General features: G+C 40.3%; 2 protein-coding genes and 1 long non-coding RNA gene across 11 annotated transcripts; 1 reads left to right on the top strand and 2 right to left on the bottom strand.

Moving 5' to 3' along the window:
* Positions 1-3,577: 3,577 nt before the first annotated feature.
* Positions 3,578-10,401, bottom strand: LOC119310985. 4 transcript variants are annotated; one of them, XR_005150834.1, is made up of 7 exons: positions 9,470-10,401; positions 8,982-9,038; positions 7,774-8,305; positions 7,602-7,682; positions 7,456-7,518; positions 5,078-5,217; positions 3,578-3,979 (listed from the first exon to the last, which is right to left on the bottom strand). XR_005150834.1 is itself a non-coding variant. In XM_037586615.1 (2 exons), exons 1-2 carry the CDS (start codon positions 9,940-9,942, stop codon positions 8,939-8,941), a joined length of 573 nt encoding a protein of 190 aa, XP_037442512.1. In that variant the 5' UTR covers positions 9,943-10,401; the 3' UTR covers positions 8,671-8,938. The 4 variants fall into 4 exon arrangements, 1 of the variants encoding a protein (XP_037442512.1); XR_005150833.1 differs by having other exon boundaries at positions 7,612-7,682; XR_005150835.1 differs by having other exon boundaries at positions 3,578-3,974; positions 7,612-7,682.
* Positions 3,690-11,272, top strand: LOC119310987. Its single transcript, XM_037586616.1, has 4 exons — positions 3,690-3,982; positions 4,311-4,410; positions 10,412-10,622; positions 10,723-11,272. The coding sequence occupies exons 1-3, from the start codon at positions 3,716-3,718 to the stop codon at positions 10,558-10,560; spliced, it is 516 nt and encodes a 171-aa protein (XP_037442513.1). The 5' UTR covers positions 3,690-3,715; the 3' UTR covers positions 10,561-10,622; positions 10,723-11,272.
* Positions 11,273-17,859: 6,587 nt separating this feature from the next.
* Positions 17,860-22,738, bottom strand: LOC119310984. Of its 6 annotated transcripts, none has more exons than XR_005150828.1 (6): positions 21,674-22,738; positions 21,360-21,516; positions 20,531-20,716; positions 19,853-19,954; positions 18,886-19,720; positions 17,860-18,140 (listed from the first exon to the last, which is right to left on the bottom strand). It is a non-coding gene; the product is annotated as an uncharacterized LOC119310984 (long non-coding RNA). The 6 variants fall into 6 exon arrangements; XR_005150830.1 differs by having other exon boundaries at positions 19,457-19,720; XR_005150829.1 differs by having other exon boundaries at positions 19,492-19,720.
* Positions 22,739-24,187: the final 1,449 nt, after the last annotated feature.

Below are 24,187 nucleotides of genomic sequence, written 5' to 3'. Positions count from 1 at the left end.
AACAAGTCAGATTTTATCATTACTGCCCTTTATTGTATATATCCATGTCTGTTGTTTCCGTTTTTTAGATGACTAGGTGTTGCCTCTATCAGATATTAATCTATCAATTTTATTAATTTTCATCCTAAAGCATCAACCAATAAGTATACAGTCTTTGTATCTACAGAGACATGTGTCTATAGTTTCCTCACTTTGATTAGATGATTATTAGTGTTACCAACTAGAATTTTTATGCCCTTAAATATATTGACCAAAACCAGGAGAAGAACCACTATAGGTGCTCGGTTCAGCATAAGACATGTTGATTGGCACCGTAAACAATCCCAGAGTTTTGGTGCCAACAATAATTCCATTGCCACAATTGGCCCTGCCATGACCATTGTCATGAGAAGCAGAAAAAACAGAATAGGCAGAGCGCTTGCCGGATGAACACATGGGTTGTGATTGAATAGGAGTGTGTTGAGAATAAGCTGTGGCGGAACCAATATGAATGGATTGGCCATGAAAATCTGAATGGCATCCTCAGACTTCAGTTTAATGGGACAATCACCTAGGCAGTGAAGGACCCTCCGAACATAGCATCCACGTTCGCCTAGAGCCTCAAGGGCAAACGAGTGGTGTTGAAAATCATAGAAGATTCACGCATGGCGCCGGAAACATCCTTGTCTCAGATAATGACGCTGAGATCTAAGTCTACCTTTTCTTTGTTGGTACTACATCCCACAGTGATTTCATAAGATTGCATGATGTAATTAAAGTCTTTCCCTTCAAGCTTTGCAAATCCTGCATCCAATAGATCACCACGAGCAGATCCCATATATACCAGCATTCAGGCCTGACATCTCTAGTATTCCTTCTAGTAGAAAATTTCAGAGTGTCGCTTCTTTTCAGTTTCTTTTATAAAGTAAACGAAAGAGAACTAAATAAATGCACTCAAGCGAGAACAATAGAGGTTTGATGTAAGAGGAAAAAATGTGAAACACATTTGTTGCAATATAAAGTGAATTGTTTGTGGCTTTTGCCTGTTGGCCTTGTTAATATAAGGTAGAAATCTCTACCTTGGACACAATTTCTTTCTGTCAACACTTGATCTCTACTAATTAACAAAATAAGTTATATCATAAAATAAGCTATTGCTCGTGAGATCCTAAAGCCTTTTATTCCTCTAGTATTGCACAAAACAAGTGCTAACAGAAGCACTCATCGAATTTGCGAATTAGTAATATAGCAAAGAAAATATACCAATGATCAGCCCAAAAATCCAGATTATTCTTCTTAATAGAAGACAGTACCAAAAGTACACAAGCAAAGCCTACCTGTGAAGGTGTACATGCTTACAACACGAGTGATGATACAAACAAAGATACATCTCTATTTTTTATTTTTGTACCTGGCAATGAGCTGAGAAACCTTAGGGCAGCAAAACTTATGAGCCAAGCAAACCAGCGAAACAAACTCTAATGTTAATGTGCCTCTAGACATTGAACTCGTGATAAACTTCTGCAGGTGATTTTTGAGTAGCTCCAACAGCCTGTGCCACGGTGCCTCTGCTGTTCCGGAGCCAGAAATTTTGTGGAGCCTGGGCAAGTTTAAGCCTAAGTATATAATCTAAAAATTAAAATCGGGAGTTTGAACCACTCTTTTTTTCTTGATACCGGTCTCTTTCCGATAGAGTCCAATAGAACCGGTTTTCAAAAAAACAAATTTGGCTTCCCCCAAGTATTTAGACGAAATTTGAATTCATATTCATTTATCAGCAGAATATATTGTATTTAACCTCGAAAACACTTCCAGAGTCTAGGTGCGATGTTGTTTTAAAATATGCATCCGTGTTCTATTTGACACTAACCAAACGTCTAGCAAAAAAATTTGGGGTCCAACAAAATGTCCGGTAACCGATCGGTTTCCAAAATTTGGTTGGCCAGTGAAAATACCTTGATTCTAATACACAACATATAGCCACAAATCTATTTTGACAGTGAAGAAGTAATAGTTTATAGCCAGAATGACCAATTGCACACGCTTTAACCTCTAAATTAAAACCCCAAAGTCTATCAATCTTCAAAAGTTAGCAATCTCATCTAATCACAAAGGAGGGGATAAGAAGCCGCCGACCGAGGATGCAAGCCGTTCCTGGGATGGATCTGCTTCGGAGCCCACCGCCGGCCACGCGCACAGCTCAAGCCAGCCTCCACTCGCCGTCGTTCCGTCTCCAATCGACCCCAGAGTACCGCCATATGCAGGAGCCGAGCAGGCCAGGTCGCGGGGAGGTAGATCGTGGTCCTCTTTTTCTAGAAAACTAGTAAGCGTGCACGTGCAACGCACGTCTCTGCAGTGGCATGTGGGGGCGATGGCCCTACCTGTTGAGGGTGCAAGGCATGTTGAACCAGTGGACGTCGGGGCGGCAGCCCCGAGAGCTTTGCAACTTCGACGGCATGGACCTCATGCCGTGTGGGTTGCAACTACTACATGCATGTGGAATGCTTATCTCTTCATTGCCGCGGGAGAGTGCCTCATGATTTCTTTCGGACATGGAAGAGTGACTTGTTCGGTGGAGCGAGATCAAGCTAGTGTGTGTTTGCGTGGTTGGCGTTTCTTATGGCATTACGGTGTTCTAGAGTGGGTTTGGCCCTTTTGTTTTGGTTTTCCGTGATTAACTGGACAATCTTCTGCTTAATCAATGAAACGTCGAAGTTTTTGCTTCGTGTCTGAATTTATTTGCACTCATGCTCATTTACTCAACAAAAATCCAGATATATCTAATGTGTTTCTTTACCAGTAAAGAAGGCATGCTAAGCAAAAAGGACAATACCCATGCCTGCTTTGAAAATCCACCCAAGATAAAATCGAATTTAGAAGCAACACCATAAAAAAACCTAGAAAGTACAATTTACTATAATTACAAATTCATGACGTCCTTCTTCCAATTTCTTCTTCCAATTTCCGGTGAATCATGTTCATAACTTTAATTCAAATTCATTGCCAAGCCTTTGGAATAATATAAAGGAATCAACTGAGTGCACGTCTCAAACATTGATCAACTGAGTTGACATGATATAAAATTAAATTAATTACTGAAAAATATACAAATCAAATGAGTACAAAAATCATAATTGACATAATATATATGTCAAATTTTACGTCTATATAAAAGATAACCACTAACATTAGAAAAACAATTAAAAACCACTTCACTTGAATTGTATTTCGATAAAGTAATTATTAACATGCATAGAAAAATATATTTCTCTTACTTATATGCACCTCCGACCCGTCATGTTTGTGTCCATGCTTACTGAGGTCGTCATTTTCATAGCAATGAACATAATTCCTTTTTTAAGTCTATTTTGTGAAAATGAGACATATATTTCAAACAAAAATTATATATAATCATGTGAAATATGTATAATTTTTTTGGCAGACTGCTGGATGCAAGGACGCACCCGTTTTGTGCGAAGAGGATTCACTCGTCTTCTAGATCAGCTCCTGTATTTCTTGAGAGGAGTGAGCCGCTTCCAGACCTAGCTAGGCTCGTACGGGCATTCGCTTGTTGGGCCTGTTTGACACTTCTCTCGCCGGCACGCACAGTAGCCACACTTATAGAAATAATAAAGATGTGTTTCTCAAGAAAAAAAATAAAGAAGCATTAGTTATCAGAAAAAATCCAGTCCTCTCACCGCACAGCATCCACTCTGCCCACCTCACAGCCTCGCACATGTCGCTTCTCCCTGCTGCTTCCTCTCCTCACCACGGCTCGCCCTCGGCATCCTCTCCCCACCACGGCTCGCCCCGCAGCCTCCACCTCCGATACGACCTTGCGCTGCCACCAACGCTTCCGGTCTCCCCTGTATCGACACTGCCGCCGGTGTCCAACCTCAGCGACGACGCCAGCCTGCCCGACGCAGCTCCTGGCCGCGGCGGCCTAGAACGCCGAGGTATAGAAGCCTGCTCCGGCTGCCAAGCTGCCGCCCAACCTGCTCTGGTAAGTCTTGGGCTTAGGTCTCACTTCCATATAGCAGAACGATTTATCTGAAGTACTAAGTTTATATGAAGAAAAGAAAGCTAGGTTTTGTTTGTTCAGTCCTCATGTGCTTTGTAGCCAAGCTTTTCATTCTAGAAGCCTGCTAATCTGCTATACTGTTATGATGGAATTCTGTATCTGATTTGGATGAAACAAAACTCAAGAGTACTTATTACAAGCTAAATACTGAGTGAATTGCATTTTAACTGAAGCATTTTTCATACATTACTCAATGTTTGTCAATTGGGATGTACTCAATGTTTGTCCCTTCTCCACTGGACACCAACAGGGGGTTCCATATGATACAAGACTCAAAGGTCTAGATGATGACAGAGGAACCAAAGGTCTAACACAGGATGCTTCAAAGTCTCATTTTAAAAGGTCAACAGGTTGATGTTCTTTTTCATATCTCATCTTGTCGGTCTGATATTTGAAATATCACAGAATTATTGTTCAGATGCACCTGTTATCTAAATTAGTTCCTGCTGGCACATTCAGGCAGTACAAGTTTCACAATAAATCTAATTCCACACATACAGCCAATCTGTAGATTAATTTGGCACTGACGTTCGATTAAGTTGATTCCAGTGTAACAATGAAAAACTTCTGGAGAACTCATACCTTACGGCTATTATAAATTTAGGTCATTACTTCAGAATGATATAATGAGAGAGAGGTCTAAATTTAGGTTATTACTACTTCATCAGGACCATATACCATTTAACAGTATTACTACTTTTTAGAAGATAATTTGTCGTGCTTCTAGTGAACTGGCAACCCCAGTTAAAATTTGAGGTCTGTTAATTTAAGACATACAAATAATTGAACATGTTAAACAAAATAATCATAAGCAAAGGTTCGGCGGCTCATTGTATCAACCAATCCCGAATTACTGGCTAAAGGTTCTAGAATTTACATTTTACAGAAGTAGTAAAAAAACATAATTTTTGTTTTAAATTGAGTTGTGTCTGTAACACGATGATATTCAGAGGACCCAAACTTGGGTGCTTCCAACGCTATTACACACAAAGTTAAATGCATTGGCTTTAGAGATACCTCGATAGATGCCATTGGGTGGAGAAATTATTTTCAACAGGGCATGAAGAGGATTGTTTGATGGTCAACATTTGCAGGAGTAAGCTTGCTCAAGGATTAGTTTTTGCCTTTTCTGAACATGGACTTTGTGGATGCAGAAGCTGCATGAATAGCATTTAACGTTAATCACAGAACGGCAGACGAAATTCTATAATGTGCTGAAATCTAACAAAATCAATATTAAGAGCACTATGATTTAGACAACAATGTTACAGACACATGGATTACCCCTTTCAAGTAATCACAACCACGAAAGCGCACAGTCAAGGCCAGAAAAGGCGGGGTTCTACTTATTTTAAATCATAGGTTACTTCTGGCAAGGCTGGGTTTTGCTTACTTTATTAAATCATAGGTACGAAAATGCACACGGCTGGGTTCTGCTTATTTTAGTGGTAATCGTTGTAAAGTGGCTTTCTAGTTGGATGTCTACAAAATCAAATATCATTCTAGAATTATTTTCTTTTGTTTCAGATGTCAACTATCAAGAATATAACCTCTGAACTATCCACTAAGTTGTTCAAAACTTGACTTAGAAACAGAGTAAAGTTCACATGGACAGTGATATTTTAGTCTGGCCACTACAAACCAAGGAAGCCTACTATAGAAAAGCAATATTAAGCATTTAGAGTAGTATATTCTGCTGGTTGTTGCTTTTTGCTATATATTCCACATTGTTGTAGTAAAACCAATTTTTTAGATATATTACTTGCTGTCGTTTCAGAGCATGGATTTTGAGTCGCTCGACTAGTCGCGACTAGTCGACGACTAGTCTATGAGTCGCAAAAATATGGTCGACTTAGCTTAGTGTCGACTCGCGACCCTGAGTCGCGACTAGTCACAACGCAGGCTCGACTTCTTCCGAGTCGCTGCCCCAGAGCGACTCGCATGAGTCGCGACTCAAAAACCATGTTTCAGAGGTAGTTGCAGTCCAGCTTAAGCTTTGTAGAGTCATAGCCTCACAGGTAACTCGGGATGGTTGTATTGCAAGCGTAGGATTAAAAAGGAAACCCCCAGATAATATATTTAGTGCCAAAAAACATGACCCTTAGTTGCCAGAGTCAGCTTAAACTCATTCCATTGCTTTGAAAAACATGCATGCATGGTACCCTACCCAATACCAATTGGCAGGCCAACATATAAGAAGAAATTTGTCTTAATTGTATTGCAGATATTTAGAGAGGCATGTACTGAATTTCATTTGCACAAAATGAATTGTTGTAGATTGACAATTGTCATAGAGATTTTGTATAGTCCTTCATTCAAATGGCCTAAAACTAACATAAAAATGTGGTAATTCATTGGCACAAATGGATTGCATACTGTACTCTCAAGACTGCAATACAATAGCAATTGGCAGGCCAACATTCAGAGAAGCATGTACTAAACTTAGGTTGTAGAAATTCAGAGAAGCATCTGCTAGATTTAGCAAGTAGAAATTCATAGAAGCATGAGATGAGGAGCCGAGTCTACCTTTTCCTGGATGTTGTCTACCTTTTCCTGTTATAGTAAACGTTCACGTGCAAATGCACGTATCTAAATAAAATTGATCCTTATTCAGTTTTTACGTGGTATAAATCTGAACAAGAAAATCACTAAATAATATATACTCCCTCCATAAACTAATATAAGCGCGTTTAGATTACTTACTTTAGTGATCTAAAAGCTCTTATATTAGTTTACAGAGGGAGTATCTTTTATTCAAAATTGTTGCCTCACCTCAGAAATGCAAAGCAAGCAATATTCTAATGATCATTTACATGCAAGCCACATATTGATCAATGCAAATAGCGCAAAAACATACTTCAAGCACAGGAAACTTTTTGTATACACAATTTTATGAGGGCTAAGAAAAATCATTGAAGTGCTCCTTGCATATACAATATTATAATTTATAAATATAATTCTATAATTTCTAGACTTACAATAAATAAGGAAATCCTACTACTATAGAGGTCTTGTTTGAAGATGACACCATTCAAATATGTTCACACAGATTATTTTGTTACGGGAATATGTTCACATGGTTCACATCAAACATCCCTAACGAACTCTTTATATTAATATTTCAAATGACTTACATAACTTCCACTATACATTAAAAAACTGAAAACACGGCTATGCCTATATGGTCTATGCCTATATGATTGGATTATAGTTCCATGCGCGACTTGATTCCGTTGTTTGATGCTCCATCCAGATGTAACTCTTCCATATAACAAAACATACTTTGTATCACTCTTCACATCTTCTCGTTGATGGCAAAAACATGACTATCGTCACACCTATGCCACCGCTTCATATCCAAACGCAAGATGAAATGAATGGAAGATGGTAAGTACCTGTCAGCATCTTCCTTACTCCCAAGATTATGCTTCCTCCTCTCTTTCCTTCCTCTCCCGATTCTTTTTGTCAAACGAACAACATGAATTGAAAATCAACCAAGCAAATCAGAAATGAGAAACAAAATATGAAAACATGAGTAAACCTTATCTCACTTGAATGCAAATCACGGATGAGCGTGGGCGCCCTGCCACTGATTATGTTAATACTTGTTGGAAAGGTCAACCTGTACACCATGTAAAATTACCTACAAGGTTCAGCTCTGGTGGTTCTGCAAGCAAATATCTTGTCTGGATATGATAGTTCTAGGGACAAACCTGAAAACTTTATTGTATGCCCCTATGCACTGTGAGGCCTTGTAGTTTTAGCTCGCCCCAACAGTATGGACATGAAAATTAGGTATCAACATGAAAATATGTAAGATGATTCTATATATCTTTGTAGGTGGAGAAGAAATTACGATTAGAAGTTGTTGCAAGTATATATGTATTGAATAATTATACATACAATATGATATATCAATCCAGTAAAAGCAGCGACAAGTCTATCCATATTGCCGCATTGTACAAATACTATAACACACCGATTCACAAAACCAAGTCCCCAAAACCAAGGTCATCCTTCTGCATATTTGCACGACAACACATTGTAGTCAAACATATGGAAGAATTATTTGCATTCCGAAATCATACTATTTGAATCTGTTAATCTGAAGAAATGTATACCTTTTTAATCTAATTCAATCATCAAAAGCATATTGGTTCAGAAATAGGAGTTAATCATCAAAAGCATGTGTCTTGTTCTTAACTTCTCCTCTCTCGCTGCTGCTCTCTCCTCCTTCTGTATGCTCTGTTGACATCCTCTTTCAGAAACACATTTAGTATAGAAGGAAAAACCAAAAAATACAAATTTGAAGGTGAACCTATTTTATTAAAAGGAAAAAATTAGCACAGGTCAAATTTGGTAGGTTTAGAAAAATATGCAATTGATGCACATCATTTTGGGTTGTGCTTAAGAACAACACCAATAACTACAACTTAAGATGTGGCCGACAATAGAGAATAGCAACACCTAAAGGCCTATAATATCATCTAGCTTGGCATGCTCATGTAAACTAAATGAAGCTATCATAATAGTGCCTATAATATATCTAAATTTAGTACCATAAAATTAGAGAACCATACGGTTTGATTTCTCATATTTCGTTTCGGAAAATAGCAGACTCTGTTTTTAAAAATGACAGTTAGAACGCTCGTTATGAGATCACAATGTGCCTTTTAACATCGATCTAAGAATGCAAGAGCAACTGAACTTGATCTATGCTAAGCGTTGTCTGAACCAACTGTACATGATTTCTATGAAACAAATAAAGACTGTTATGTTAGGATAATCCTCCTACTATAACAGTTTGACTTACTTCACTTGATAAACAAAGCACCTGCCTTTGATTTGGTCTAGTAGGCATCAAAGCTATAGTAATAATTAGCAAATTTCTGTAGAATAAATATTTTCTATATATACATACTTGGCAGAAAAAAAGCCATGTCCTGGTGCTTGTTGAGAATGACGCCGAGGGATAACACTGTGGTAGAAAAGGCTTTTTCAGATGGCAGAAACAAACATCAGTCAATGTGTAAAGGGCATAGACAACAAGAACAGAAACAAAAACTTTTGTACAACCACAACAATAAGTCTACTTTTAAGCTCACTCGTCTAGCTATAAGCAACCAAACTTCACTAACTCTGACTTTAAAACATCAAAATTAGGGGGTTACAAAAACATCGGCGGCCTCACGGTGATGACGACCACCCGATTAAATTGAAACTACCGACAATACACCTGTAATGCCCCGCTGCATTGAGCGTCAGCCATCGTAAGATTGATTCCTTAATTGATCTGAAAATAGTTGCTTGGATTGATGTACTATTAGAACAGATTGGAATATGGAGAAGAAAGAGACCGGAGTTAGGAGAAGAAGCAGGGTCAGAGCTTGATGAAGCAGGGCCGTTTACCTGGTGGGAGGCGAGGCTAGCAATGGTGGGGCTGCGATTGCGTCCGAGTGCACAAAGCGGAGGCCGTAGTTAGAGCCCAAGTGGAAGACGGGGAAGAAGTTCTGCAGTTCCACGGGCGCGGCGGGGCGGCTCCGGTGGCTGGGGAGGCGACGACCCGCGGCGGGACAGCTCCCGCGGCGGGGGCGTGCTCCCGTGGCTGGGGAGGCGGCGACCCGCGGCGGGGGCGGGCTGGCGACCTGCGGGGCTTCCCGTGGCTCCGGCGGCGCGAGGCGGCGGTGAGGGGCGCGGCTTCCCGTGGCTCGGCGCGAGGCTGTGGGAGGCGAACGGCGCGGGAGGAGGAGGTCGTGCGGGAGGAGAAGGTGGAGGTCGTGCGGGCGACCGGTTTTGTTAGTGCGGGGCAGATTAGCGATAGATTGATTGTAGTGGCTTAATGCGTGCTTGGTAGAGTTAAACACAAAATGATTAAGGGCCATTAGATCTTGATGATGGATGGGTGGGATTGTTTGGATCTACCCCTCTTTTTCTTTTATAGTGGTAGTAGATAAGGGTTACATGTGTGTTTTTAGCACTCCGGTCCTGATATTTTCTAAAACTAAAGTTGTATTCGAAAAGAAAAAATAAAGCCAAAAAAACTGAAACTTGTCATCCGAAAAGAAGTTGTCAAATCATGTCAGTAAACTTGTCACGAAAAAGTTCAAAGTCGTCATGTGTTCGTGCCACATGTGTGACATTTATCATATCCATTTTATTTTATTTTTGAATGGACTGGGTCGCAGACAAAAGCGGCACAAGCTGCTATGTATCTTGCAGCGTATCCTGTTCCAAGATGTTGTACGTTAACAAATTATAGGTTGTTTAATCTACTTTTTGCAACAAAAAGAAACTCATAGATTTACTTCTCATACTAATCACCCCATCTCCACCTTCCTCCCCCGTCGGCAGCTTTCCCAAGCGCAGCCGCCGTCAGGCCTCAACCTTCCCCGCGCGCTTCCAGGCCCAGCTCGCAAGACCAGCACCGCCGGCCTCCATATCCTTCGCCGGCGCCGGCCCCCATCTCTCCTCCGTGCGGCACAGGTGGTGGCACACGTTGAAGAGACGGCGCGCCCGGAGCTCCCCGCCACATTGGCATACCACCACCGCTGCGCTTCCTCTGGTCATGATCCCTCAATCTCCTCTATCGATTCCCCAGCGCCGCCAATGCTCTTTGCTTGAGCTGTTCTCCGTGCCTAATTTTGGTGGAATTTTGGTTGCAGGCTACCAGCGCCCCCGCCCACCTGCGTAGCTCGCAAGACCAGCGCCGACTCCCACCTCCGCTGCTGCCTCTGCTGGTACTCCTCCTGTGAAATTACTTTCAGTTGAGGAAGAAACAGAGGAAGGCAGAAACAATAGTGTGGATCAGCAGTGAAAGGCAAAAGGGAGAAAGTAATAGTGTGGATCAGTGAAATCATTCAGTTCTTTACTCCTCCTGTGAAATCGAGCAGTTGATTAACAATAGTGTGGATCAGCAATAGTGTGTTTAAAATTGATCTGGAAAGGCAGAAAGCATTTGTACTCCATACTGAACACTTGATCCATTGTTGATCAAGTTCACAGCCTTCATACTGAACACTTGATCCATGGTTGTAAATCTGCTAGCGTATGAAGATACAGAATTATTCTGGAGTACAGTAGAAACTGCGATTATAATTTTTTGGCAAAGTACTATCTTCTCTGCATGTAATTATTTGGCAAAGAAGATACTGATTTATATGGAGTACAGTAGCTTACTATGAGTTTTGAATAATTGTGAGGAAAATTCAATTATTTGGCAAAGAAGATACTGATTTATATGGAGTACAGTAGCTTACTATGAGTTTTGAATAATTGTGAGGAAAATTCAGTAGAAGTTGGATCATAAACAGTAGAAGTTGGACTCAAGACTTCTATTTATACAAACTAGAAAGCCAAAGTACAAGCTAGTCTTTTCCCGTCTATGTATATCTTTTCTGCATGCTTGTGAAAATGGACTGAGTTAAGAACAGAGCAGCTTATTTTGAGGAGCAACAGGATATGCATCTTCGCAGTAATTTTTGCACCAATAAGAAAAATGCTTGCTTCTTGACAGTAATTTTTGCACTTGCACCAACAAGAACTAAACTTTGGTTAACTGAATCCATTAACTACTGAGCTGTCCAGAATAACAAATTACAGGGCAAAAATTTACTGTCATCATCAGTAACAAAATTCAGATTAATACTAGATTAACAGATTACAGTATCTGTCAGACCGATGTCAAAATTCAATAACAAAAACGTTCGGCGACTCCAGACCAGTATCTACCAGAGTTTGGTGCAGACCAGTGTCAAAATTCAGTAACAAATTTACCATGAAAAGAGTTTGGTGCAGACCAGTGTCCACCGGCCATAAAGTATCATAACGGGTTGCACTGGCCTGGACCAATATCACCATGAAAAGAGTTTGACTGGACATGAGAAAACAAAAACAAAAAAATGGCTGAAGACCTTGACTGAAGAACGCATACACTGAGCCAACAAAGGCCTCTATGTGATTATCGAAAAGGCTAATCTAGAGTAATAAATGACTGTAAACGATTCTTTCTTTTCCATCTAAATTTTCATAACCATCTACGTCTTCCGTCATGTTTTATAGACACTGATCAATTTCTATCTGCTCCATCTACAAGTCAAGGTTCCACTGTAAGTTACAGTGTAATCACACGAACAATACAGAACTAAAAAACATAAATTACAGAGAAACTATGACGAAAATGATATACAGTCACTTTGTAAATCATAGATCAGTTTATCGAAAGAACTAGCATAGGCACTAAAGAAAAAATAACCGAAAATACAAGTTACAAACCTTAATAAACACTACAACGTTGGGTTTCAGTAAAAAAAATTACAGAGCACTACACCTTAAAATCAAGAATAAACTAAAAGGCGGAGGTAGAGAAGTGATGTGGACACAATCTGTAAATCATAGGACCTGTACATCATAGATCAGTATATCATAAACAACTCTAGAAAGGATGAACTAGAATGCACCCTTGCAGTAGCATTCACTAGTGACAAAAAACAGAAAAAACCAGGTTTACTTGACACTGAAACCTGTATAAAAACAAGAGTAGAAGTATTACAACAATTAGGTTTAAACTAAAGTTGCATTAACTAACAACAGAAACTACAAGCTAGTTATGCAGTAAATCCTATACAAAGCAAACTATAAACTGCAGCACTTGGGTTTACACTAAACATACAGTGGCAGGCAACTGAAATTACAAAAGTCCTCCGCGAAAAGTCAGAAATTCTGCGTATTTGGACCAATTTAAAGTGAAAAAAGGGGTTGCTCCTTCGGCAAAACTAGGATAAAGTTGAGCCAAAAGGTTAAATGTACAGTAAATTCTACACAAAGAAAACTGTAAACCACAGCAGTTTGGTTTCCATTGAAAAGGCAAACTAAAGTGCTCCTGCTCTTTGGGCTTGCTATTCACAAAGAGTAGACTGCCATAGCCACATACACTCTCCAGCAAAAGTTAGCTTCTGTTTCAAACATTTAACTTTCTGCAGACCAAAAAGGAGAAACACGCAAGAACTCACACGAAATGAAACAAAAACATGAGTGAGCATTGAAGAGAAAAATAACTGATAACCATGATTCACATAGACATCAAACAATGATTTGTCTAAAATACCACCATCCATAGACAAATCTTGCAGAAAGCAAAATGAAACTTAGATAAAATTAGGGCTCATGGAAATCAAAACAAGCATGATAGGCTCGCGAATCAGGAACAGAGGGAAGAACAGCGCAAATCAAGCGACGCAAACGTATCCAAGCATGGGTGAGGCTAGCAAGTTTTAGTCCCACTACTTTTAGTCATGGGACTAAAACGTATCCAAGCACCCTCTAAGCATGCACGTGCAACGCACGTCTCAAACGTAAAACAGGTGAATTCACATAATATAAAAAATAAACATTTTAAAAAATATAAATTAAATGGATACACAATGTTTGATGTCGCTCAAATTGTATTTTGAAAAGCGAGACACAATAGTGGTTATGTTGCTGCATAGAGTAATAGCAGGAAAATATTCTCATTTAAATAAAATCAGTAATTATTTATTAATGCAGTAATATATGCATGTAGTATAGTCTTCTCTTTGAGTGTAGCCAGGAAAAAAAGTATAAACTGCCTTACGGTGCAATTATATTGTTTAAGATGCTTAATTCTTGAATCTTATTTTATTCTACTAATCTGCATAGCAAAATATATATTTGTACTAATTTGGATCAAATTATATATATTTTTTGGTTGTGTGGACTGCCAAAATTATATAGCTACCTACTATGGATAATAGGAAATAGAAGATGATATGTGACTACAACGACTTCTATATGAAATAAAGATGATTTACAAGAACTAATTGAAATGTAAAAGGGCTAGAAGAAATCCAATAATTATCATGATAGAAAATATTTATCCGATTTTGTATGTGTTTATGTGTTGGCAACCATACTAACTTACAATGATGTAAGATGCTTTGTACGTATAGAAACTGAAATGAGTTATGAAGAAAAATAAAGATGGAAGGAAAAGTATTCTAGAGTATTTGTCAAGCTTAACCTTATCAAGCTTTCAGGTCAGCTTCTAAATTACAAAAAAATGATGAATCCTCAAATAAGAAAGAGCCAACAATTTGGAACATGCTACAAAACTGGTGAAGATAGAAAGCATTCATCCTCTTTTTTCTTGTCGTAAGGAGTAGCTTCAGCATACATTTGTAACAGTGTAATACCTGATCTGAAAAAAGTTGTTCATTATTATTATTGGAGGAAAGAGGCGCACAGACAAAGAAAGAGAGGCGGTGCAAATAAGGCCTTAAACATCATGTCTTCAAGTTTGATGACTGCAGATATGTTGAATCATTCGAAACTGCACAAATATATAAGAATAAATATATATGCCAAAATAGCGAAAGTTATTTGGTTTCTTTGTCATGAAACAAAAAATCTGACTGAGTACAGTTTATATGATTTCTCTGTACCAATATACGACAGCTGTATTAGGACAGATCCTTTGAAGGATCTATTTATTGGAACTCAGCCGGATTAGTTTCTTCATTGGATCCTTCTGTATGGTAAAATTCTCTTTATTGAAACGCAGTAGAGATTGCATACCTTTACAGAACAGCAAGAGATATTCTCTAATAATAGTTACGGAGTCATGTGACCCGTTTTAGATGTATAGAATCATGTAACTGAAATAGTAGTACATCTTCAATATCTTGCCTCCTACTGAATCTTACATAATTTACTGGATTGCTGTGCAATTATGTTAAAGTGACGCGTGTAAAGTTTTCTCTAAGAATGAATCATATATTCTGATTTCCAACCTATCCCTAGAGATAGTGCCTAGCCAAGTGCAACCCACCTTAATTCCAGGTAAAGCAACGTCATACGTAAAACACACACTGATCAAATAGCACAAATAAGGCAATTATAATCAAGGGGATGGTGTTACCTCTTGATACAGTCCAGTTTAATGCATATGGTGGTACGAAATAAAGCCCAAGGAAGCCGACATGAACATGAGAAGTAATCATGGGAAATAGACTCTGCATCTTGACTTCTTCAGTATCCCTCTTGATCCTACTTTGTAAGACAAGATTGCTGCATTCTTATGTACGTGTCATATATAATTACACATTTTCAGTACAGCAATCGGCAACCTAAGATAATCCCAAATCTATAATTCTAGATTGCTTGAAGGCCCACGATTCTTATTTAATATGTAATGCACGTGCACCCACTGAACAGACACTTTGTCGGCATGGGTGCTGTGAACGGAGCTGAAGTCAACGCGGATGTCGATGGTTGCCGGAGAGCATGCCCTGGACGTGGATGGAGTCGTCGCAGTAGCGGCAGAAGAGTGCCTGGCCTCCAAACAGAAGACGATGGCGGCGATAGCACGTGTGTTCCCGGAGAAAGACGAAGCTCCTCGCGCTTCCCCCATCGTGGCTAGCGTGCATGATGGCGGCAGGCGGCTCGCGATTAGCTTCCTAATAGGATGGATGCGTCCGAGATAAGTTTTTTAATAGGATGGATTTGTCTGAGATTAGTTTCCTTATAGGATGGATGCACTCTGATTTAGTTTCCTAGAATAGGACGCACCCGTGATTATTAGTTTCCTAATTGCGCAGGCGTGGAGTTTCATATTTTCGTCCACGGTGGAGTACAGTCAGTCAATGTAAATTGCTAAGTGCACACAGAAAATGATTTAGGTTAAGGCTAACCGATAGATTGATTTTAGTGGGTCTAATCGTGCGGTGGTATTGGATCTGTGTACGCTTTGTGGGGTGTGCTTAAAAAAGTTTTTGTTTGATTATTTAATAGTAGTATAGACTAGTAAGTGTGCACATGCAACGCACGTATAATTATTGGTTGCATTTCAAGTAGATGCCAACATGTGATAGATAAAAGGTTGCTTTGCGTCTCATGGCGTATAGGAAAGCTTGACAACGCATGAAACGATGAATGTTCATGTCTGGTACACACAGTCACAAACATACATAAAACTGGAGAGTATAAATCAACCCATACAACTCGTTATTTCATGCCTCCGTTTACTCTTTATATGCATCAAGATGCTCTTGACATGTAAATGTTTAGTTCATTCTGCACGAAGTGTCAAAGCACTAAAAATCCAAAGCTAAACTTGGCAAGCAACATACACAATTCTACAATGTTTCCCCTCTTTCATATGTATTCATCCTGCTCCAAGCCAGCAAGCTTTCATGCCAAAATGCGAAAAGAACAATGCACTGAATAAATACAAGGGTAGACATAGGAAAACAATAGTACAAAATAACATCCCGGAACACAATGGAGACATACGGAGAAGCACCAGTTGTAGAAAATAAGAAAAAAAATGCAAGTCATGACCATTTTTGATAGTTTTTGTTTACACCCACTTGTGTGTAATACTATCAAACAATAAAAAATAATTTGATGGTCATTAGTTCCTAACCACTAACCGAATGAACAGCGAAAGGACCTCAAAGTATTTATACGTAGAAGAATAGTAAAAATATATATTTATTTATAGATGGTTCATGTGAGAAAAAAAATCACATCTTGCAATTTAGACCATCCAGCCCCTTTATGAAGTGAAAGGAGTTCCAAATGTAACAACTTAAAATAAACCAACTCCAGCAGTACAAGTGTTACAAATTAAGAAAAAACAAATAATGTGTTGATGACACATGTAAACGATATCTGCTAAGAAACACCGAAGATATAAAGATAGCACACTCTGGTTAGTAATGCATAGAAACCTTATTTTGAAGTATACAAGTCAGGACAGGCACGCCGTGTAAGTTCGCAAGAAACCATAAATGATGGCTGGACAGTTGTCTTACAAGCAACATAAATTACCGGCACTCCAGCGGCATCCCCTAAGAAGGGGCGACCGGTGCGGCACCCTCGGCGGTTCATGAATTACCGGCACTCCGGCGGCGTCCCCTGAGAAGGAGTTGTTGGTCCTCGGCTCCTTGTCGCCATGCCAAGTGGAGGCCGGTTGTGGTGTTTTTTCTTGGGAGAGATAGGATCGTGATCTAGGAGGTCGAGGTGATGGGCGTGTCAATGTGTGCGAATACCCGATTAGTTTCCTAATAAAATGCGATCGTGATCAGCTTCCTAATAAAACACGATCATGATTAGTTTCCTAATAAAACATGATCGTGATTAGTTTCTTAAAAAGATGTGATCGTGATTAGTTTCCTAAGAAGACGCGATCATGATTATAGTTTCCTAATTGATCGGACGTGGAGTTTCATATGGTGAAGCACGGTCAGTCAATGTAAATTGTTAAGTGCACACAGAGAATGGATTAGGTTAAGGCTAGCCGCTAGATTAAGTTTAGTGGGCTTAATCATGCGGTCATAATGAATCCGTGTACATTTTATGGGGTACACATAAGAAAGTTCTTGTTTAATTGTTTAATAGTAGTGGAGAAAAGCAGCCACCTCGCCGTCTCCGTCCTTGCCTGGCTGAGGGGATGTTTCACCTGGACTTCACTCGTGCCTTGGCTGATGCTTGTGCTAGGAAAATAACATTGTTCCAAAGATCAGCCAGTTAATCAGCATCTCGATCAGTTAATCTCTACTCGATGGGTCACCAAATAGCCAATTAACTGAAAAAATTGCCTATATATCCCTACTCGGCACCCGACCGATATGTACCGATATCTTCCGGCGAAGGTTCAGCGTTTAGTGTTATCTCTGATCCAGTAGAAATTATGTCTACTACGTATGGGTAGTAATACGTCCCCACCCGGTAGTAATTAGACAGGTCCACATGATACAAAAGGTATAAAGGCAACAGAGAGATAAAAGTAAACATAGAAATTATTGATCCAGAATTTGGATTTCTCAAAGACATAGCAGCAAGTAATACATCATAAGATAAGTAGTACTACATCATCTGCTAATCAGGTGATATACGCAAATTCATCGCGGTTCTAACACATAGCAATATCTTGTCATTGCAAGGTTCGCCAAATAGACAACATAATGACCAAACGGAAACCAGTTGATCTTGTGGCTGATAGTGGATTGAGCCAAAGCGCAGCATCATTCTTTCTCCTTGTCAGCATGGTAACAATGTTCTCCTGTAAAAAGATATACATCAAATTGTTAGTTGAGGGTTAGTTAAGATGTTGCCACTGAACACAATCGATCATCTGGCCACAAGTGAATTATGCACCTAACAAAAGTATACACAATATCAAGTGGGACTGAATTTTGGCAATTAATACGTGACAAACATGAATATTAAATTAGCATGCATCTTGTAAGAATGGTAATATAAATAGCCAATTGCCTTATTAACCTACTATATAGGTAGGTATCACCTCTGTTCCGAATTATAAGAAGTTTTGGATATTTCAATATGGACTATATAAGGCCTGGAATTAGCGAACAAACACACTAAAACGCGTCTATATATACAATAAACAGAAGTAAAAACAACAGTGTAAAAATATGGATGCTATCTCAACAATGGCTATAATTGGTGCTAAAATAGTTACCCCATAGGAAACATAAGACCGCTCAACTATTTATTTTGTAATGAGGACAAAGAACTGAAAAGTACTAAACTATCACTTCCAAATTACTTATGACACTGTTAATTCAGATCCCGTCTTCGATGATAGGTTCATAATAATAAATATATCTTTTATTGCTCAACTATCACACATGGCAAATACTCCCTCCGTTCACTATTATAAGATGTTCCAACTGTTTTCTGAATCGGATGTATATACTCATTTTAGTGTGTTAGTATAAAACTAATCCCGACTTGATTAGGGAAAGGGAGATGACAGCCAGCAGTGACCAAGTTGCTCAACTTACCAAGACACCAGGAAAACATGGGCACCATAGTACTATATGTAGTCAAGGTCCACTAAATATTTATGCACCGTAAGAAGAAAGTGAGCAGAAAGTAACCACAAAGCAGTAGTATATCTGCAAATATGAACTCCCTCCGATCCAAAATAAGCGATCAGGCAACTGTTCAAAACTGTGATACTCCCTCCATTCCCTTATACAAGGCCACAAACTCAAAATACAGGTACCAAGGCAAAATTTAATGACTACTTTGTAAGTCAACTTTTCTTCTCGTTGACCGGGATTATTAATATGCCCGCATGCATGCAAGGGAGAAATGAGAAGAGAGTAGCACAATGTCATTATGACTACATGCATGCAAGTTTAAACAAGTTGCTACTACGAGAAAACATCAATAAATGTTGCCTCGATTACAGTTAGTGGCCTTTTATAGATGTAAAATGTATTTTTCATAGTGGCCTTGTATAAGGGAATGGAGGGAGTACTTATTATGGATCGGAGGTAGAAGATAAGAAGAAAGTGGCTACCAAACAGATCAAGACAGCCAAAGCGATGGACACCACCATTAGAATACCATTCATATAGGATAAAAAGTTCATGCAGCTCCACCTTCCCAGCCAGTTCCTCCTTCCCCAACCAGCACCTCCGCCCCCAGCCAGCACCTCCACTCCCAGACAGCACCTCCGCCCCGATCTCCTCTGGCCAATCAGTTGCCCTGATGTACTCCGGCCAAGCACCTAGCCGGCACCTCGCCGTGATCTCCTCTGGCCAATCACCTCTCCATGATCTCCTGCCAAGAACCTGCGCCTCGCTGTGATCCCGCTCTTCTCCTCCGGCCCTGCAACAATTGGTGACCCACCGCATCAGCTCCGCATCTGCAAAGAATTCGGGGTCTATCTCATCTCAATCATCAGTATGGTACTCCCGGACCTCAACTGTACTCCACCCGAAGAAGAGGACGGAAACATACCTGTAGGAGGCCATTTTGACCATCATGATGGGAGCATCGGTCAAGATGCAGGCGGTGTTGCTGCAGGTACAATTTTGTCCGTCTAAGGATTGATAAGCTCACCTGGAGTAAGTAAGAGTTCAAGTTGAATAAGAGCTGAGATGAAATATTGACCTAAACAACAACTGGTATGAACAAAAGGTAGTTTGTATTTATCGTGCACAACTAATTGAGAAAAAAGGGGAGTAACAACCCTGTAGGCATGTTAGTAAAATTGACAGCAACATATGCTTAGAAGCATGCATACACAAGTTGAGTAATTGAATGGACCAATCTAATGGAGTAACTTGAATTGCTAATAAGATGGTAAAGAAAGCCAGATCATTCTGGTGGCATGTTGAGCCCATTACAGTGCCTTGTGTAGTCATACAAAACAGTGTGGTGCAATATATGTATGGAAAGGGTTTCACATAAGAACGTGCAGGATCAGATGACTTCGCAGGAACCTTTGAAGTTATATCTAAGACATCAACCGGACTTATCATGGACCATTCTTAATTTCCCTTGTAAGTTGCTTAATAGACATGTTTCAAGTAATATTATTTTTATTGACCTAATGAACAATTCTGAACTAGCATCAACAAAGAGGACATGTATCATAATACTATGAGCAGAAATTCTACTGAAAACCATGCTCACCCTTTTTGGCGACATGATGCCACAGCTTCTTGTTGCCACGAAGAAACACCCGGAAAGAATCTCTTAAAACATTGAGTGGGAACAAAAACAATCACGACCATCGATTTCATGATTGTCAACCATTGACATGCCTGTGAAATCTTTATCATTTGTTCCTGTTGTGAAATCAACCACATGCTCAACACACTGCAAATGATAATCTCAGACAGTTCAGTTTGGAGTATTTAAGAAAATCAAACCAAACAAAACATAGAGGTGTTCACATATTTAGCCTGTGAACAGATAGACCTCCTACTCATGCACTGTAATTTTACTTCAGGCAAGACATGAGCAAGAGTAACAGGCAAGTTGAGCTAGCTACCCATGCACTGTAATTTTAAATAGAAGATTGGATGCTGAAACTAAATCAACTCAAGTGTTCAGCTAGCTACCCATGCACTGTAATTGACAAAATTCCAATGGCACGTCAGAAACACGTTTTCCTACTTTCATCGCCAGTCATGCATGATCAGCTCAAGTGTTTGCTGTTTTCAGCATGGCCATACATTATTATATTTATGTGTAGTTATGTAACCTTTTGATAACATTCAGTCTTAATTTGCTGTGAGGTATAAAATGAGAATAAATACATACTCCACTTGTCAGTTTATGCATTGTTCTTGATTGGGTGTCCACTTGTCAGTTTCAAATTCTTTTACCAAAAGGTAGATTATTCCAAAATAAAATAAGATGTTTGATGTAAGTTCAGTACATATGTCAAATGGATGCAGGTATGCCTCAGTGACACTAAATTACAAAATAGATAAACAGATACTCCTCGGCTACTCACCTTTCTTGTGACTTTGGCTTGTAAGAATGACAGCATTAACTTCACTTGCCGCCTTTAAGCGTTGAGAAACATCCAACAGTTCATCATATGGACAGTTTTTTACATCTTAAAAAACCAGAAGGGCTACAGTTTTCTCTATTTCCTCGAGAAAGGCTTACTGCAAAATTGCCAATATTTCACATAGCGCGGCATGGTCTTAAAAATCAGTGGTATTACCAAGAGATATAATGGGATTTTTGATTGATAAAGGTTTGAACCCTTAGTCCCAACTGAAGTGAAAGAGATAATTTCACAAGAACTCGCATTTTCTTTACCTCTTGGTGCAAGTTTTTCTTGAGCAAATTCCAAAGCTTCATTTATTCTTCCCACACGAATCAACTCTATTAGTTTCTGCTGCTGCAGATGGAAGTATAATTGGGGATTTGTATCCATAATCTGCATGTTATGATTCGAGTCAGTGCAACAAGTCAAATTTTAATGAACGATTTGTAGGAAAATAGCTTTCAGAATATACACCTGGATGTGGCCACACCCTATTGTAAAAAATGCAATTTACAAGCACATTTTCTTCAATTTCTATGTAACCAAAGTCTACAATTTCCATTTCACACAACCCATACACTGTAATTTTCAACAGAAGATTGGAGTTGAAACTACTGCACTCCTTGGGGAGGCAATCACAGACACTGGATCACAGATGATGGAGTAAATCACAAGACAGAGTAGGCAATCATGGCAAGAAGCATAGACAGTAGAGAAAAGGGGCTGCATTTTGGGGAGGCAGAGGTGGTCGAGGAGCACGACGGCCGCGGAGGTCGGGGGCGAGGGCGGCCATCTGGTGGCTCCATGAGAGCCACATCTCCGAGAAGCCGTGGAGGAGGAGGACCACCAGGCCGGCGGCGGAGCCCTGCCCCGCGACGTGGAGGGAGACGTCGTTGACCTCCGCGCTCCAGTGCCGCACCTCACTGCCCGCGTCGACGGACTCCGGTTGGGTTTGGCTCGCGGAGATCACCATTTCTCCTCCCGCGTCGCACACTCGAACAGCAGGCCTCTCTTGAGCAGATCCAGCACCTAAGCTCGCAGATCTTGGCGTCCAGGCTAGCACCGCTGGTTTCTTGGCCAGAAAAATCAGACCTTGAACCGAAGAAGTCCACGCTGCGCTTGTAGCGGCGGGTGTAACCAGCTGAGGCGGCGGCGCCGGAAGTATAACAGAGGAAGGAAGGCACCGGGAATGGAGGCGCGAGGGGAGCAAGGCAGCGATGGCGTGGGGGAGAGCAAGGCGGCGGCGATTTGAGGGGAGAGGAGGAGGCGTCGGGAGAGCGAGCGAGCGAGGAAGAGAGTGGCTGCTGGGTGATGACGCGGGCGGCGGAAAGGCAGCTGGGGGCTGCAGCGTTTAGAGCGTTTAGAGCATGGTTAATACTGTAATACAGAGGCAAACCAACCTGTGATTGGATGGTTAGAGGAACTGTGGTATCCCCAGCCCACCAGGGTTCAAATTCTGGTGCTCGCATTCAGTGGGAGGAGACGTTCCCGTCGACGACGAGGCGCTTACGGTGACTTCGTAAATCTCAAGAGGATATGCCGGCGCAGTCTTTCGGAGGTGCTCATAGGGGTAGGGTGTGCGTGTGTGCGTTTATAGGGGTGAGTGTATGCGCGTGTATATGAGCACTTGTGTCTGTACTGATGTTCAAAAAAAATATCGTAATACAGTCAACAATGGGCTATAAGGAGTTGTCACGTCATTTATAGCCAACCTTGTAGCTGACATGTAGTATTATACGTATATGTGTATTATTTTTTATTAGTTGACCCACCTTACAACCTCACAAAGCGTATTGGGTCTCGTGCTAGAGCTGGCTACTAAGAGCCCGCTTGTCCTCTCTCTTCTCTTCTCTCTTCTTCAACTAAGCAAAGATATAACATTCTACTTCTTATAGCCTGCTTATGTCACCTTGTCGTACTTGCTCTTTACAGCATCTCAAGATAGGAAAACGATCTACTTTAACCAGGTGATTTTCTGGTCGTGTCAACCGCGCGCTGCGAACGCCACACGTCTTGTTGCGGGCCCACCTACCTACTAGCCTTATCTCCTCATCCTTCTCGAACTTAACGGGGACCGCTCAAGGTTCCCACCAAGATCAATGGACGAGGATTTGTGGTTCTGAGGTGATGTCCCCCCTGAAATTATCGTCATGCGTTACTCTCATCAGATCAAGACATTAATAGAAATGAAGCATTTCTATTCTCATATACGAGCTGAATACAAACCTTCTATACGCGTGGAGAGGGGTCCGTTATTTAATGATGGATGTACTTTCAGTAATTGCTCGAACATGGCATTTAGTTCACCTGGCTGAATTTCTTTTGTAGACCACTCCTTGTATGCCTTTGGGTGCCCACAGAGTTCTTTTTCTTCCCCCGAAAGTGAAGGCTGAATTTCTTGCTCGAACAGGACATTCAAATGAAGGCAAGGGGTGCAAATCAAATGAAGATTGTAGCTTGTAGAAAGAAACTTACATTTGTTAAAATGTTGTTGTAGTTGCAAGGAGATCTCTTTCGTCTAGAGCTGCTTGCATATGGTAAGATGAAGGAGATGGGGTGAACTGAAATGAGGAGGAGGAGCACGGTGTAGTAAATAACAGTGAGTGCGGCGTGCAGATGGCAGATGCACCGGGGAGTGGCCTCCCTGGAATTGGGCACCATGTGCTCACTATTAAATTTAACTGAAAATGCAGAACCAGAAAAGGAACATAAGACAAATCTTTAGCACAGTAAGCATTCATGAACCAATAAAAAATAAGGTAACACAGATGACAGTAGGCGATAAT

This window comes from Triticum dicoccoides, chromosome 5B (assembly GCF_002162155.2).
Source record: "Triticum dicoccoides isolate Atlit2015 ecotype Zavitan chromosome 5B, WEW_v2.0, whole genome shotgun sequence".
In the NCBI taxonomy this organism is placed as follows: Eukaryota; Viridiplantae; Streptophyta; class Magnoliopsida; order Poales; family Poaceae; genus Triticum; species Triticum dicoccoides.
Note: the sequence above shows the minus strand (reverse complement) of the source record. Positions and strands in the feature narration are given on the sequence as shown.